This window comes from Salvelinus sp. IW2-2015, linkage group LG26 (assembly GCF_002910315.2).
Source record: "Salvelinus sp. IW2-2015 linkage group LG26, ASM291031v2, whole genome shotgun sequence".
Lineage (NCBI taxonomy): Eukaryota > Metazoa > Chordata > Actinopteri > Salmoniformes > Salmonidae > Salvelinus > Salvelinus sp. IW2-2015.
In genome coordinates, this window is record NC_036866.1 from 29,835,500 (window position 1) to 29,852,333 (window position 16,834).

Consider the following 16,834-nt stretch of genomic DNA (forward strand, 5'->3'; position numbering starts at 1 on the left):
CGAAGAAAATAAACTTTATTGCCTGGAAAGAGGGGGAAAAGCATGTAAAAAGCATTAAAGCGATGGAGGTGAACAATTAGACAGATGGCCAGGTTTCAGAAGGAAGAAAAGGGGAAAAGGAGAGAGGCAGAAAGAGCAAGAGAGAACGTGCGGACGCAATGTGTTCAGGGTTTAACGAGGAGGCTGACAAGTCGTGGTCTCCTGAAGGGCGTTGAGGAAGTGAGAGACAGTGAAGCTGCTCTGGTAACACTGAGTGCACTAACGCTGACTAGGCTACACCAGGGGACGCTAGGTGGACTGGTGACATGGCTACTGGCTACATACCACCTTGGACTTCTGTCAGATACTAACTCTGACTTTGGTGAAATACAAATTCTGGTTAAATTCTCAGACTTTGAAAGTATTATTCCATTGACTGGCTGAATACTAAAAACAGAATCATAAAGTCAATGCATCACCTTCCACTCAGGTTTTGGGTGGATTTGGAGCAGACTGAGCAAGATGGTCTGGGGTCTTTCTGTCATCTGTCTGTCGGCAAAAACAGCCACATGGTGGGGACTCAAAGCACAAGGTCACCATGATGACAACACAAGCTTCAGATCCCACTCCCTCCCCCTGCCCCCACACCGCCCCACCCATCACCCCCAGAGAACAGCTGTCTGTAACATCACTGTGACCTTTCTGACTTTCACCACAGACAGAAAGAGAGAGAGAGAAGAAAGAAGGAAGAGAGGAAGAGAAGAGAGAGAGAGAGAGAGAGAGAGAGAGAGAGAGAGAGAGAGAGAGAGAGAGGAGAAGAGAGAGAGAGAGAGAGAGAGAGAAGAGAGAGAAACAAAGAGGTGAGTTGGGAGACGGGGAGGGTGAGAAAGAAAAGAGCAAGAGATACAGAAAGAGAGAGATCGGGGAGGAAAGAGCAAGAAAGGGGATGGGGGAAATACACTAAAATATAAAAGAGGATGACAGGATCCTTTCTCTCTTATAAAATAAAACCACACACCCTCCTGCATTACACAGATGAGTAGAGAAGGAAAGTAAAGTCAGACAGGTACCACACACCTGAGACAAATGACACAGGTACCACACACCTGAGACAAATGACACAGGTACCACACACCTGAGACAAATGACACAGGTACCACACACCTGAGACAAATGACACAGGTACCACACACCTCCTCCCAAGTGTATTGAGAGATGCATAGAAATTTAAGAGACAGAGGGAGAGAGGAAAGCGAGAGGAAAGAGGGTGGCGGCTGTAATATCATTCTAAACTTGGCCATCCAATCCAATCAAATTAAGAGGTATGAGGGGACCGAGCCCCTTCCTGTTCAATAAGACACTAGACCACTCTACTGTCCCCTTCCACACACACACACACACACACACACACAACACACACACACACACACACACACACACACACACACACACACACACACACACACACACACACACACACACACACACACACACACACACACACACACACCACACACCACACACACACCACACACACAACACCACTGACCCCTTTAATAGTGTTGAAGCCAGCCCTAATGGAGCTAGAAGAGTGGAACGGCCAAATAATGCACTGGGTTAATGCACTAGCTCCCTCTCACCCCCCTCACCCATACTGCCCCTCTCACCTCACCTGCCCCCGCCAACCACCTCCTACAGGACTGAGGACACTTACGAGATCAAACCCCCCCCCACTCAACCCAACCTATCAGGAGTAACGGAGAAAAGGATGCAGACGGGGGATGAGGAGAAATATAGGGAGATATAGAGAAAGGGAGATGGAGCGGGATTATATAATCATCATAACAAAGTAGTTCTAACATTTTATTAGCAGTTTATATGCATACAGGCAAACTCTCAGTAACAATTGTAATGTTGTCTGTTAATAATGTTAACAGAAAGTAAAATTATACCAAGTTCTATGTGTGAAAGTGAGTGAGCAGAGAAGTCCCCATGTGAAAAGGGCACCTTATAAAAGCAATTAAGAGAGCTGGCTTTGAACAGCTCAGTCAGCCACAGCCTGAGACTAGAACAGGCCTGACTGGAGGGAAGAGAACAAAACAGAATAAAACCTTCATGACCTTGTCCTGACCACTCCACTTGGTCATCAGCTTTTAAGACTGTATTTGATCAGAGATATACTGAACAAAAATATAAAACGCAACATGCAACAATTTCAAAGATGTTACTGAGTTACAGTTCAAGTAAGAAAATCTGACAATTGAAATAAATTCATGAGGCTCTGATCTATGGATTTCACATTAAATCAAATTAAATTGTATTTGTCACTGTTACGTTCCCCAGTTTCTGTGTTGTTGTGGGTTTGTATGTGCTGGTGTGTATTTCAGGACATGGCTTCCTGAAGTCCAAAGCAGCTGATTGGTCGGCCCTAGTGCAGATTGGAGCTCTGACCCCGCCCTCTCGTCAGGAGAACAGCTGTTTTCAATTACCGACTCCTTCTGCAGCTTTAAAAGCCAGTGTTCCTTTGTTAGGAAGCGAGAGCTTCTTGGTATGTCCTGTGTTATGTTGTTGGTCTGATTGAATTTTTGTGAAGCATTTTGTAGCCGGTCCTGCTGACGTTTGTGTATGCCAAAGGACTGTGTTTTTGATTAGTGAAATTGTTCACTTTAAGTTTGTATTATTCTGTTTCATTTGTTCCCAGGGGGGAAGGGGAAGGGACCTTGGGAGTGCTTAGGCAAGAGGCCTGTGGGCATACATATACCCGTAGTGTGTACTCTGTCTATGCACACTAGGTAAGACCTGGGTGGACCACCCCCTGTATTTTGGTTAGTGTGCCAGTTGGTACTAGTTAGGTAGGAGAGGGGGGCTCTTTAACTTTCTTTGCTTTGGTTCCATCCAGCCCCTTTTCCCCAAATTACCGTATGAAGGAAATAAATTCCCTGTAGATGGTAATGTTCTCTGTCATCCTTACCCACACCTGCAGTCACATACCTCTTTCACTCCACGGGGAGTTGAGTGTAGCAGGGTGTTGCGTTCCCTCCAAGAGGTGTGCGTAACAGTCACATGTGCCGAATACAACAGGTTACAGTGAAATGCTTACTTACAAGCCCTTAGCCAACAATGCAGTCAAGAAAAATACAAAATAAACAAATAATTAAAGAGCAGCAGTAAAATAACAATAGTGAGGCTATATACAGGGGGTACCGGTAAGTTGAGGTAATATGTACATGTAGGTAGAGTTATTAAAGTGACTATGCATAGATAATAACAGAGTAGCAGCAGTGTGAGGGGGGGGGGCAATGCAAATAGTCTGGGTAGCCATTTGATTAGATGTTCAGGAGTCTTATGGCTTGGGGGTAGAAGCGGTTTAGAAGCCTCTTGGACCTAGACTTGGCGCTCCGGTACTGCTTGCCGTGCGGTAGCAGAGAGAACAGTCTATGACTGGGGTGGCTGGAGTCTTTGACAATTTTTAGGGCCTTCCTCTGACACCGCCTGGTATATAGGTCCTGGATGGCAGGAAGCTTGGCCCCAGTGATGTACTGGGCCGTACGCACTACTCTCTGTAGTGCCTTGCTGTCGGAAGCCGAGCAGTTGCCATACCACATTACTGGGAAAACAGTTATGCATCTGTTATAGATACCTTTAAAAAAAGTAGGGGCATGGATCAGAAAACCAGTCAGTATCTGTTGTGACCACCATTTGCCTCATGCAGCACGACACATCTTCACATAGTTGATTAGGCTGGTGATTATGGCCTGTGGAATGTTGTCCCTCTCCTCTTCAATGGCTGTGTGAAGTTGCTGGATATTGGCAGGAACTGGAACATGGTGTCGTACACGTCAATCCAGAGCATCATAAACATCAGCTCAATGGGTGACATTTCTGGTGAGTATACAGGCCATGGAAGAACTGGGACATTTTCCTTTTCCAGGAATTGTGTACAAACCCTTGCGACATGAGGTCGTGCATTATCATGCTGAAAGATGAGGTGATGGCGGCGGATGAATGGCACAACAATGGGCCCCAGGATCTCGTTACAATATCTCCGTGCCTTCAAATTGCCATTGATTAAATGCAATAGTATTTGTTGTCATTAGCTATGCCTGCCTATACCATAACCCCATCGCCACCATGGGGCACTCACAACGTTGACATCAGCAATCAGCCTACACGCCGTCTGCGGTTGAGGCCGGTTGGACGTACTGCCAAATTCTCTAAAACAACGTTGGAGGTGGCTTATGGTAGAGAAATGAATATTAAAATATCTGTCAACAACTCTGGTGGACATTGCATGCTCCCTCACAACTTGAGAAATCTGTGGCATTGTGTTGTGTAACAAAACTCCACATTTTAGAGTGGCCTTTTATTGTCCCCAGCACAAGGTGCTCCTGTGTAATGATCATGCTGTTTTATTCAGCTTCTTGATATGCCACACCTGTCAGGTGGATGGATTATCTTGGCGAAATAGAAATGCTCACTAACAGGGATGTAAACACATTTCTGCACAACATTTGATAGAAATAAGCTTTTAGTGCGTATGAAACATTTCTGGGATATTTTATTTCAGCACATGAAACAATTTAAATGTTGCGTTTAAAATTTGTGTTCAGTGTATATATTTGGGGTAGAAAGAGAAAAGGGGAAAGAGGGAAACGGCAGCATGAACTGGTCATAAATCATCCTGTCAGAAATGTGACATTCCTTCATAAATACCCACCAATCTCCTCTCCACCTGGTTGAGTCACACAGGCATACATACGAACGCACACACACAGATCACACACACCTCTCCACCTGGCTGGGTCTCCAACTTAAGACCTGCGTCTAAGTACTGAGCTCCCTTTGTCTGTCCTATACACCCCTCTCTCTCACACACACACACACACACACACACACACCACAATTAATAGTGAGGCCAGTCTCTGGTAGGAAGGGAAAAGTGCCTGTTCAGCACATACAGGCAGAATATGCAATTTCCTCCAGTTAAGTCTGTATTAAATTGATTTCTTCTCTGTCTGACACAGACAGGGTTTTTCCACCTAATGAAAGCAGGGTAATCTACAGGTTTTCCCTTTCCTGAAATCAAGTTACAAATCAAGCGACTGTGGAGGCGATATGGGAAAGGTGAGGGAAGGACACGGGATGATTTTCCAGATGAGGAACATGGAGAATGAGGCACATATTGTACGACCTGATACTTTCAACACTGGAGAGCAGCTCACACACACAGAAACACGCAGAGGCAGTATTTCTATTCCATGTATTTGAAAAATGTATTTAATTAAGTAATTTGTGTTTCAGTGGCCTAAACTACAATCCAATTTATTTTGTCTAGCATCAGGGCTAGACAGGGTCCTGTTGGTAAACCCTGCAATTATGACTGTAATTAAACACATTAATTAATTAAAGCTTCAATGTGTTAATTCAGTGGTGCGAACTGTGCTCAGAGAGACGAGGGAGAGTGAAGGTGAGAGAGAGATAATAGAAAGACAGGAAGAAAGAGAAAAGGGACGAGTTAGATATAGAAAATAAATATTTCCTATTTCTCTCTGACATGGAAGTTAAGTGGTGTGAGCAGTGTGTGTTTTACTGGTGTCTGTTCTTGTGATTACAGCTCCTAGTCTGGTGAATAATCACCACTATATACCAGGCCTAGGCTAGTCTACTAGGAGATGACATACGACCGCATTATAGTTGTTTCAGTCACTTTAACAAGAGAACAGGCCTTCGGAGAGGACACTAAGAGAAAGATACATCAGGACTGAGAGATGCTATTAGTATGTCTTAGAATAGACAGAAGTGTTACTGTCTCTCTGGACAGAGGAGGGAATGGAGGTCTGAGTAGAGAGAGGTCTTTTGGAGAGACCTCAGTGTTTCTTTATCCTCTAGCAAAACATAAAGTACAGCACAAGAAAGAGATGGGAAATTAAGAGAACAGAGAGGTCATCATAATTGCAGCGTTTGCTTTTCAGATGAAGACAGAGCAGGGCCATGGGGCCTCAGGCACAGATCACGCGCACAGATGCCCTTTGCTCCTCTTCTATTCCTCCTTCTCCTCCCTCTCTCATATTCCTCCTTCTCCTCCTTCTTTCTCTCATATTCCCTCCTTCTCCTTCCCTCTCTCATATTCCGTTCATTTCCTCCTCTTCTATTCCTCTTCTCCTCCCTCTCTCATATTCTCCTTTCTCTCCCTTCTCATATTCCTCCTTCTCCTCCCTCTCTCATATCCTCTTCTCCTCCCTCTCATTATTCCTCTTCTCCTCCTCTCTCATATTCCTCCTTCTCCTCCCTCTCTCATATTCCTCCTTCTCCTCCCCTCTCACTCCTTCTCCTCCCTCTTCATATTCCTCCTCCTCTCTCCTCCCTCTCTCATATTCCTTCCTTCTCCTCCCTCTCTCATATTCCTCCTTCTCCTCCCTCTCTCATATTCTCTTCTCCTCCCTCTCTCATATTCCTCCTTCTTCCCCTCTCTTCATATTCCTCATTCTCCTCCCTCTCTCATATTCCCTTCCCTCCCCTCTCATATTCCTCCTTTCTCCTCCCTCTCATATTCCTCCTCTCCTCCCTCTCTCATATTCCTCCTTCTCCTCCCTCTCTCATATTCCTCATTCTCCTCCCTCTCTCATATTATCATTCTCCTTCTCTCAATTATCTCATTCTCTCCCTCTCTATTTCTCTTCTTCTCTCCCTCTCTCAATTCCTCCTTCTCCTCCCTCTCTCATATCCTCATTCTCCCCCCTCTCATATTCCTCCTTCTCCCCTCCTCATATTCCTCCTTCTCCTCCCTCTCTCATATTCCTCCTTCTCCTCCCTCTCTCATATTCCTTCCTTCCCTCCCTCTCTCATATTCCTCCTTCTCCTCCCTCTCTCATATTCCTCCTTCTCCTCCCTCTCATATTCACTCATTCTCCTCCTCTCTCATATTTCCTCTTCTCCTCCCTCTCATATTCCATTCTCCTCCCTCTCTCATATTCCTCCTTCTCCTCCCTCTCTTTCATATTCCTCCTTCTCCTTCCTTCTCATATTCTCTTCTCCTCCCTCTCTCATATTCCTCCTCTTCTCCTTCCCTCTCATATCCTTCTCATTCTCCTCCTCTCTCATATTCCTCCTTCTCCTCCCTCCTCATATTACTCATTCTCCTCCCTCTTCTCATATTCCTCCTCCTCCTCCCTCTCTCATATTCCTCCTTCTCCTCCCTCTCTAATAAATTCACAATAACACTAATCTCCATCCCTCTATCTTCATATTCCTACAAACTTATCATCAATCCCTCATCTACTATATCCTCAAGCATTCTACCTTCCTCTAAAACTCATATTCCTCCTTCTCCTCCCTCTCTCATATTCATCTTTCTACTTCAGTGCAGCATCAGATTTGCATCAGAAAGTGACAGAGATTTAAATAAGGTGCCGTTGTTATCATACAGACATCCCGACTGACTCTTTTCTCTCCTCATCTCTCTACTCTCCTTTCATCCTCCTCTCCCCACAGTCCTCTTATCCCTCCATCTCTCTCTCCCTCCTTTTCCCCTCTCCTCCCTTTTATCCTTCTCCCTCCCCTTTCCGCAAGATATGCCGACGGTGCAGGTTTTCCCGGCGTGCGTGTCTTCTGTGTTACCAATACTCTAACAACCAGGGTCTTAATGTGATCCATATTGCTCTGTAATATCCACATCTCACAATAAACACTAGCAATCACATATTCACACCAAGCTTATTTTGCAATTCTGTAGAGAGCTTTGGTGATGGGGTGGCGGACGGCACACACAGCTTTAGATGCTGATTATGTCTGGGCTAGATAACAAAGAAGTCACAAACTACAAGACCCCACTTCACTTTACTCACACAACTTTCTATTTGTGAGTGTCAGCAAATAAGCTCACTTTCTGAAGATACAAAATAATGCGTTCTTTTCAAGTGCTCTTTTGCCGCATGATTGCTTTGTTCCGAATTAGTGGGTTGCTATATCTTTTTGTACCTCTTTCGAAAGATGCGGCCAATACGCTTTGTCATCTCAGTAACTTAAGGGCTGGCAATCTAACACAAACACACACACGCTCGCACACACAGATGGTAAATGAAGTCCCTTTGATTTAGTTTATTCCTCTGCTTTGCGTGTGCATCATAAAAACACAAGTGTAGCATAATTGAATAAGAAAAGGATCCGGCCATTATGATGCATGGAGGTCTTTGATCTGAATAATGTAATAATTTATATTTTGATGAGGGAATGTTCTCAGAAGGGTTCTGGAACCACTTTCATTAAACTCTTTTGTTTAGGAACGTTCTAAACTAAACTGCTAAGTGCTTTCCATTGTCACAAGGGTTTAGCCTGGAAATAACATTTTAAAAGTGTTATTTTTTTCTCAATCTCTCGCTCGCTCTCACTTTGGGTTAAACAATCTTACTTTATTTCCTTACCTGATTTAGTGCCATTGCAGCTCAATACTTGATTGTGCTATATAGAGTTTTTATTAAAAGTATTCTCCTCATGTATCTCCTCTCTCCTGGTCGTGAACCACAGAGGAGCTCATGGAACAATGTAATATATGCGTCACATGACCCAGGCGAAGGTCAGGGGTCAGGCAGCCCCAGACTGTCAGTGGACCAGAGTATGAGAGAAAACAAGCCATGCCTCGTCAACAATTTGTGTTATTGTTTTAATTCATGCACCCTCATTCAATTTACCTTGCCTGGGAACAGAGGGACAAGCGAATGAACAAATGACAGGCAGGGGGTAGAGGCTACGAGCGGTGAGAGGCAGACGGACACCTCGTCCCTCCATCTCACTATCCCTCCATCTCTCTCTCCTCAGTAGAGGTGTAATTACATTAAAAGGGCCTATTATTTCCCAGTATGGTGCGTTGCGTTGCAGAGTTGGATAGGCCTGTCTATGGTCTTGCATCTAAATGTAATCAGGCTCCGTGTTAATTGAGTTGGACTGGGCCGCGCGCCATGAATTGACTAACAATACCCAGAGAGAGAGGGGGGGACAGACAGACAAACAGACAGAGAGAGAGAGAGGGACAGGCAGAGAAGAGGGGGGGAGACAGACAGAGAGAGAGGCGGGGGAGACAGACGAGAGAGAGAGAGAGAGAGAGAGAGAGAGAGAGAGAGGAGAGAAGAGAGAGAGAGAGAGAGAGAGAGAGAGAGAGAGAGAGAGAGAGACGAGAGAGGGACAAACATAGAGAGGCGGGAGACAGACAGAGAGAGAGAGGGGGGAGACAGACAGAGAGAAGAGAGAGAGAGAGAGAGAGAGAGAGAGAGAGAGAGAGAGAGAGAGAAGAGAGAGAGAGAGAGAGAGAGAGAAGAGAGAGAGACAGAGGAGAGAGAGAGAGAGAGAGGGGGAGAGGACAGAGAGAGGGGGGGGAGACAGACAGAGAGAAGAGGAGACGGGCGGGAGAGACAGACAGAGAAGAGAGAGAGAGAGAGCGGGGGGAGAGACAGACAGAGAGAGGAGGAGAAGGGCGGGAGAGACAGACAGACAGACAGACAGACAGATTGTGTAAAGGTATTCCTGCATCTTGATCTGTAAGATCTGAAACAAAGTATTCCTAAAATGTTGAACTCTGCCCTAAATTATTTTTCAAATGTCCTTTGCTACTGTATAATGAAAGCCATGTAAGATCGGGTATCCTTTTCAATGTTTTAAAAGAGGATATTCGATTCTTGATTCCAGAATGACCAAGAGCAAAGCACAAATTAGAGCTAGTTGACCGTGGTAAAATGTGGACAGGAATTTCACAGTGTAACCTACAGTGCCTTCAGAAAGAATTCACATGACTCCATTTTTTCCACATTTTGTTGTTACAGCCTGAATTTAAAATGGATTACATTTATTTTTTGTCGTCACTGGCCTACACACAATACCCCATAATGTCAAAGTGGAATTACATTTTTATTTTTTTTACAAATTAATAAAAAATGTAACGCTGAAAATCTCTTGTGTCATTAAGTACTCAACCCCTTTGTTATGGCAACCCTAAATAAGTTCAGGAGTAAAAAAAAGTAAAATACACTATATATACAAAACTATGTGGACACCCCCTTTAAATGAGTGGATTTTACTATTTCAGCTACATCCGTTGCTGACAGGTAAATAGAACCCGAGCACACAGCCATGCAATCTCCATAGAAACATTAGCAGTGGAATGGACTTACTGAAGAGCTCAGTGACTTTCAACGTGGCACCATCATAGGATGCCACCTTTCCAACAAGTCAGTTTGTCAAATTTCTGCCCTGCTAGAGGAGCAACAACGGCTCAGCTGCGAAGTGGTAGGCCACACAAGCTCACAGAACGGTGCTGAAGCGTGTAGCGTGTAAAAATGGTCTGTCCTCGGTTGCAATACACTACAAAGTTCCAAACTGCCTGTGGAAGCAAAATCAGCACAATAACTGTTCGTCMGGAGCTTCATTAAAATGTTTTTCTAATGCCGAGCTGCCGCACACAAGCCTAACGAAACACGTTCTCTGGATTGATGAATCCTGCTTCACCATCTGGCAGTCCGATGGACGAATGGATGCCAGGAGAACGCTACCTCCCCGAATGCATAGTGCCAACTATAAAGTTTGGTGGAGGAGGAATAATTGTCTGGGGCTGTTTTTCATGGTTTGGGCTAGGCCCCTTAGTTCCAGTGAAGGGAAATCTTAACGCTACAGCATACGACAATTCTGTGCTTCCAACTTTATGTCACCAGTTTGGGGAAGGCCCTTTCCTGTTTCAGCATGACAATGCCCCCGTGCATAAAGCGAGGTCCATACAGAAATGGTTTGTCGAGATTGGTGTGGAAGAACTTGACTGGCTGCACAGAGCCCTGATCTCAACGCCATTGAACACCTTTGGGATGAATTAGAAAGCCGGCTGCTAGCCAGGCCTAATTACCCAACATCACTAATGCTCTTGTGGCTGAATGGAAGCAAGTCCCTGCAGCAATGTTCAAACATCTAGTGGAAAGCCTTCCCAGAAGAGTGGAGCCTGTTATAGCAGCAAAGGGTGACCAATTCCATATTAACGCCCATACTTTTGGAATGAGATGTTCGACGATCAGGTGTCCATATACTTTTGGTCATGTAGTGTAAGTTTCATAGACTCACACAGTGAGCAATAATAGTGTTTCACGACTACTTCATCTCTGTACCCCACACATACAAGTATCTGTAAGGTCCCTCGGTTGAGCAGTGAATTTCAAACACAGTTTCAACCACAAATACCTGGGAGGTTTTCCAATGTCTCGCAAATGGCAACTATTGGTAGATGGGTACATTTATAAAAGCAGACATTGAATGTCGCTTTGATTATGGTGAAGTTATTAATTACACTTTAGATAGTGTATCAATACACCCAGTCACTACAAAGATACAGGTGACCTTCCTAACTCAGTTGCCGGAGAGGAAGGAAACCGCTCAGGGATTTCACCATGAGGCCAGTGGAGACTTTAAAACAGTTACAGGGTTTAATGGCTGTGATAGGAAAAAACTGAGGATGGTTTAACATTGTAGTTACTCCACAATACTAATCTAAATGACAAAGTGAAAATACAAATATTCCAAAACATGTATCCTGTTTGCAACAAGGCACTAAATTCATACTGCAAAKAATGTGGCAAAGCAATTACATTTTTGTCCTGAATACAAAGTGTTATGTTTGAGGCAAATAGAACACATTACTGAGTACCACTCTCCAGTATTTTGTATAGATTGTTAACTTCTCTAGAATAGGGGGCAGCATTTTCACTTTGGATGAATAGCGTGCCCAGAGTGAACTGCCTCCTACTCTGTCCCAGATGCTAATATATGCATATTATTATTACTATTGGATGGAAAACACTCTGAAGTTTCTAAAACTGTTTGAATGATGTCTGTGAGTATAACAGAACTCATATGGGAGGCAAATCCTTGAGAAAAAATCCAAACAGGAAGTGAGAATTCTGAGGCTGGTCGATTTTCAACTCATCGCCTATTCAAATCCCAGTAAGATATGTATATGTTTGCACTTCCTACGCCTTCCACTAGATGTCAACAGTCTGTAGAACGTTGAATGAAGCCTCTACTGTGATGTGGGGCCGGATGGGAGGTGTTTCAGTCAGTGGTCTGGCAGAGAGCCAGTTCCTGGTCATGCGCATTCCACATGATATCGCCTTGCGTTCCATTACTTCTGTAGACACAAAGGAATTCTCCGGTTGGAACGTTATTGAATATTTATGATAACAACATCCTGAAGATTGATTCTCTACTTAGTTTGACAAGTTTATTTGACCTGTAATATAACTTTTTGAAGTTTTCGTCCGAGTTCGCCTGGATCTGCGCGAGCGTTTGGACATGTGTACTAAACGTGCTAGCAAAAGTAGCTACTTGGACATAATTAATGGACATTATCGAACAAAACAACAATTTATTGTGGAACTAGGATTCCTGGGAGTGCATTCTGATGAAGATCATCAAAGGTAAGGGAATATTTATGATGTAATTTCGTATTTCTGTTGACTCCAACATGGCGGAGAAATGTTTTTATATCTYAGCGCCGTCTCAGATTATTGCATGGTTTGCTTTTTCTGTAAAGTTTTTTTGAAATCTGACACAGCGCGTTGCATTAAGAAAAAGTGTATCTTTAATTCTATGTAAAACATGTATCTTTCATCAAAGTTTATGATGAGTATTTCTGTTATTTGACTTGGCTCTCTGCAATTTCTCAGGATATCTTTGGAGCGCTTTCTGAACATGGCGCCAATGTAAACCGAGATTTGTGGATATAAATATGCACATTATCGAACAAAACATAAATGTATTGTGTAACATGATGTCCTATGAGTGTCATCTGATGAAGATCATCAAAGGTTAGTGATTAATCTTATCTTTATTTCTGCTTTTTGTGACTCCTATCTTTGGCTGGGAAAATGGCTGTGTTTTTCTGTGGCTATGTACTGACCTAACATAATCGTTTGGTGTGCTTTCGCCGTAAATCCTTTTTGAAATCAGACATGTCGGCTGGATTCACAACATGTGTAGCTTTAATTTGGTGTCTTTAATGTGTGATTTCATGAAAGATAGATTTTTATAGTAATTTATTTCAATTTGGCGCGCTGCATTTTTACTGGCTTTTGGCCAAGTGGGACGTTAGCGTCCCACATACCCTAGAGAGGTTAACAAAAAATTACAATTAAATCTATTTTAATCACACTTTGGAACACAACAATATGTGGAAAAAGTCAAGGGGTGTGAATACTTTCTGAAAGCTCTGTAGTTCTTAACCAGATACAGAACTGATCTTCCCAACCACAATCGAACCAAAAGAACACCCCCAAGGAAAGCACTAACACACACCTCTCGTCACTGTTGTAGTATACAGCACCACAATGGAAAACATTTCTGACTTGATTGTCATCGTCGATGATTCCTATTGTGCATGTTCTTTGTTACATAGAGTTTTTTTCCTATCCATATAATCTCTACTAAATTGGTCTCCTCTTAGCAGCGTCCTGTACTAGTGGAAACAACAGTCCTTTCCTCATTAACTTGTAGGTAGAGATGCTCCGTAGCATGAAATTACCCGTGAGCCTCCCTCTCCAAATAACCCAGTTTGCAAACAAATGATCCGAGCAGACGCAGTAAAAGGCAGATGATTAAAATAATAGGAGGGATTTAAAACTGCCTCCACAGAACAATTCAGCAAAGGACTGCACAATTACTCCTTCTACTTCTCCCCTGTTCATTCCACCTCTCCTCCACTGTCCTCCCTCACTTCACGGTGTCCATTTGTTTAGACGGATATAGAAAGGGTGTAAAGAATGGGGTGGCAGGTAACCTAGGGGTTAAGAGCTTTGGGCCAGTAACCGAAAGGTCATTGGTTCGAATCCCTGTGCCGACTAGGTGAAAAATCTAGTGATGTTTCCTTGAGCAAGGAACTCACTCTGGATAAGAGCATCTGCTAAAATGTTAAAAGTATGAGATGTACTTCTGCTAGACGTCACCTTTTAGGTTGCGCTGCTTTAAGTGCCAACTCATATTGGCACTTAAATCTATTCCTATATAATACTCTGGTCAACACTTATTATACCACCATGAGACTCTCTACCCTTCTCTCTCAGCCCCTAAATATGTGGTAAATTACAGAAGGATGGAGGGACAAGAAGGAGGAGGAAAGGTGTTGCCAGTGTTCTCAGTTCTACATTATCTCTGAGTTATAGTCACCATTTGCATGTCAAACAGCCTCTGTGGAGGGCTGGCCACCGTGGTACCACCCCCAGCACAATCAGGGAGATTTACCGAGCCTCACGGCCCACCTTGGGCATCTCCGGATGGGGCAGACAGCCCATTCCTAGCCCCTGGTCTCACTAGGGGCCCTCTGGGCCTCATCCAGGAGCTGGGGAATGGCAGCACTTAACAWGACTGAGGAAGACCAAAATAGAGAAGCATCGAGCAGATGAAAAAAAACTGAGGGCAGAACAAAGCATCTGTCTGGTGATAAAGGATGATCCACAATAACAGTGTCTGCATATTGTTTCTGCTGGGTTGATGTCTTATTATACCATAATAGAAGAACAGGTATGAACTTCTGACCCTGTGAGAGGATGGTTCATTTCAGTGTCAATGGGGACATCGTCCCTCCGCTCCTCAGGAGCAAATGCAACGACTTCACCCCGTAAAGCTGCTCCACACACCTTATGCAGCTGTGTAACAGAGAGCGTTATGTAGTATCATTTGCAGATAGTTAATTGCTCACCTGAGAGGTCTCTGTCCTGTTAGTTTAATGACTCATGAGAGTTCTGTCTGTTAATGCTGTCTCATGGCTGAACCTCTGCCAGGGTAACACACACACAACACACACACCACACACACAACACACACACACACCACACACACACACACACACACACACACACACACACACACACACACACACACACACACACAACACACAACACACACCACACACACACACACAACACACACCACTCTCTGCCGTATTGATATTTGTACGCCAGCATCTGTTCACCTCCTCGTTACTGCTTAGCCCACAGACGGCCTCCTATCTGACTGACTGACTGTGTGTGTGTGTGTGTGTGTGTGCACATCAGGGGACAGACAGAAGTCACAGCACACAGGAGAGCAGGGAAGAGAGGCGACTAATAGAGATACTACCATAACACGACACACCAGGGGCCTAATCAACTGTACTGTACAGGCCACTTACATCTACCACAGTTTCTATGTATTTTCCTCTCTGCCCCTCTCTGCCTCTCTCTCTCTCTCTCATAAAGTAGAGTGTTTACCAACAACAAACAGAATTATTGAGTTTAAGAGGGATATAAACAAGAGAGAGAGCAAGCGAGAGAGAGAGACAGAGAGAGAGTTGGGTTTCGTTTTCAGAATCAGATATGAGTGTAGAAAGTGTTGCTGTGGGTACATTTAATAAGTGTTCACCCAGTGGGTAACCATATGGCCGAGCAGCACGGCCAACACAGCAAAACCTGCTGATCCCAGGTAACACAGCACTATTACCTCTACTGGATGCACTGGAGGAGGAGGAAGACGGGGGGAGCGAACGGAGGATCAAACCCAGGTGATGAATGAGGTGGACTCCAGGCCTCAAGAAGATCATGTGGTGAGAGAGAAGGAGAAGGGACAGAGGGAGGAAGAGAAGAGAAGGGGCACCGGTCTTGTATCTGACCCCTTTTTCATTTTCTGCCTAAAATTTGCTTATTTGCTCACTCTTAAAGCACATTTCCTTGGAGTTTAATCAATTATCAATACTGTTCATATTCCCCATATTCAAACCATACCAATCATACAAATATCTTGTCTCGAGCCATACTAATATCTTGAATAACTTTTGGGAGTTTCCTCCCTATCGGTGCATTTCATTGAGCATTTTGGGCTGGTGCTTTAAGACCCTGATGGGATTCTGTTAATGAGGAAGTGCACATGTCTTCAGTCCTGTCGGGCCAGGTCTGCACTTCTTCTCTGGGCTTTATGATTAGGCCACGTAATGAACGCCATTCATCTTAGTCTTACACTGCCTCACAGCACATGGACCCACACACAAAACACACACACCACACACACACACACACACACACACACACACACACACACACACACACACACACACACACACACACACACACACACCACACACACACACACACACACACACACACACACACACACCACACCCTGAAGCTAAATTACTAATATCCACCTTTGACAAACGTTTGGCAATGAAAAAGACAAATGACAAATGGGCCATAATAAAGGTAATTTATGTCTACATTTCTGATACATGGGACAATAAATCCTACAGGACAATAACTATTCAAGTGACTGCACTTGAGGCAACATTGGGTCAGCCTCACCACTTAAAGTCTGCTGAACCAATGTAATGTCAAAGCCCTCCCTCTCCTCATCCCTTTCAGGATCTTGACATTAACCTGGAGCACTGGTACATTATGTTCTCAGGGTTCACTTTGTTGCTCTCCACACGTCCACGCAAGCTTTATGCACAGATCCATCAGTCACACACACACACACACAACACACACACACACACACACACACACACACACACACACACACAACAACACACACACACACAAACAACACACACACACACACACACACACACACACACACACACACACACACAACAAGCAATTTATGGGAGATGGAGTTTGCAGCTGATGGTTAGGCATCAGTCTTCCTGAGGACGCTGTGTCTGCCAGTCTGCCTCAGATGTATAGATGAACCTCTTCATCGCCTCCACCCTCCTCCCCTTTTCTCCCCTGCTTCTCAATCTCTCTCAATCTTCAGACGCCGTAAGGAGCAAGGCGGGACGCTGGGAGGTTGGAAATGGAATGAA

General features: G+C 44.2%; 1 protein-coding gene across 1 annotated transcript in view; it reads right to left on the bottom strand.

The window, feature by feature from the left end:
- The window catches only part of wwox (WW domain containing oxidoreductase), a 242,855-nt gene that overhangs the window by 192,156 nt on the left and 33,865 nt on the right, over positions 1-16,834 (bottom strand). Inside the window, 1 exon segment of the mRNA XM_070435238.1 lies at positions 11,321-11,327. Coding sequence (XP_070291339.1) covers positions 11,321-11,327 — 7 coding nt within the window.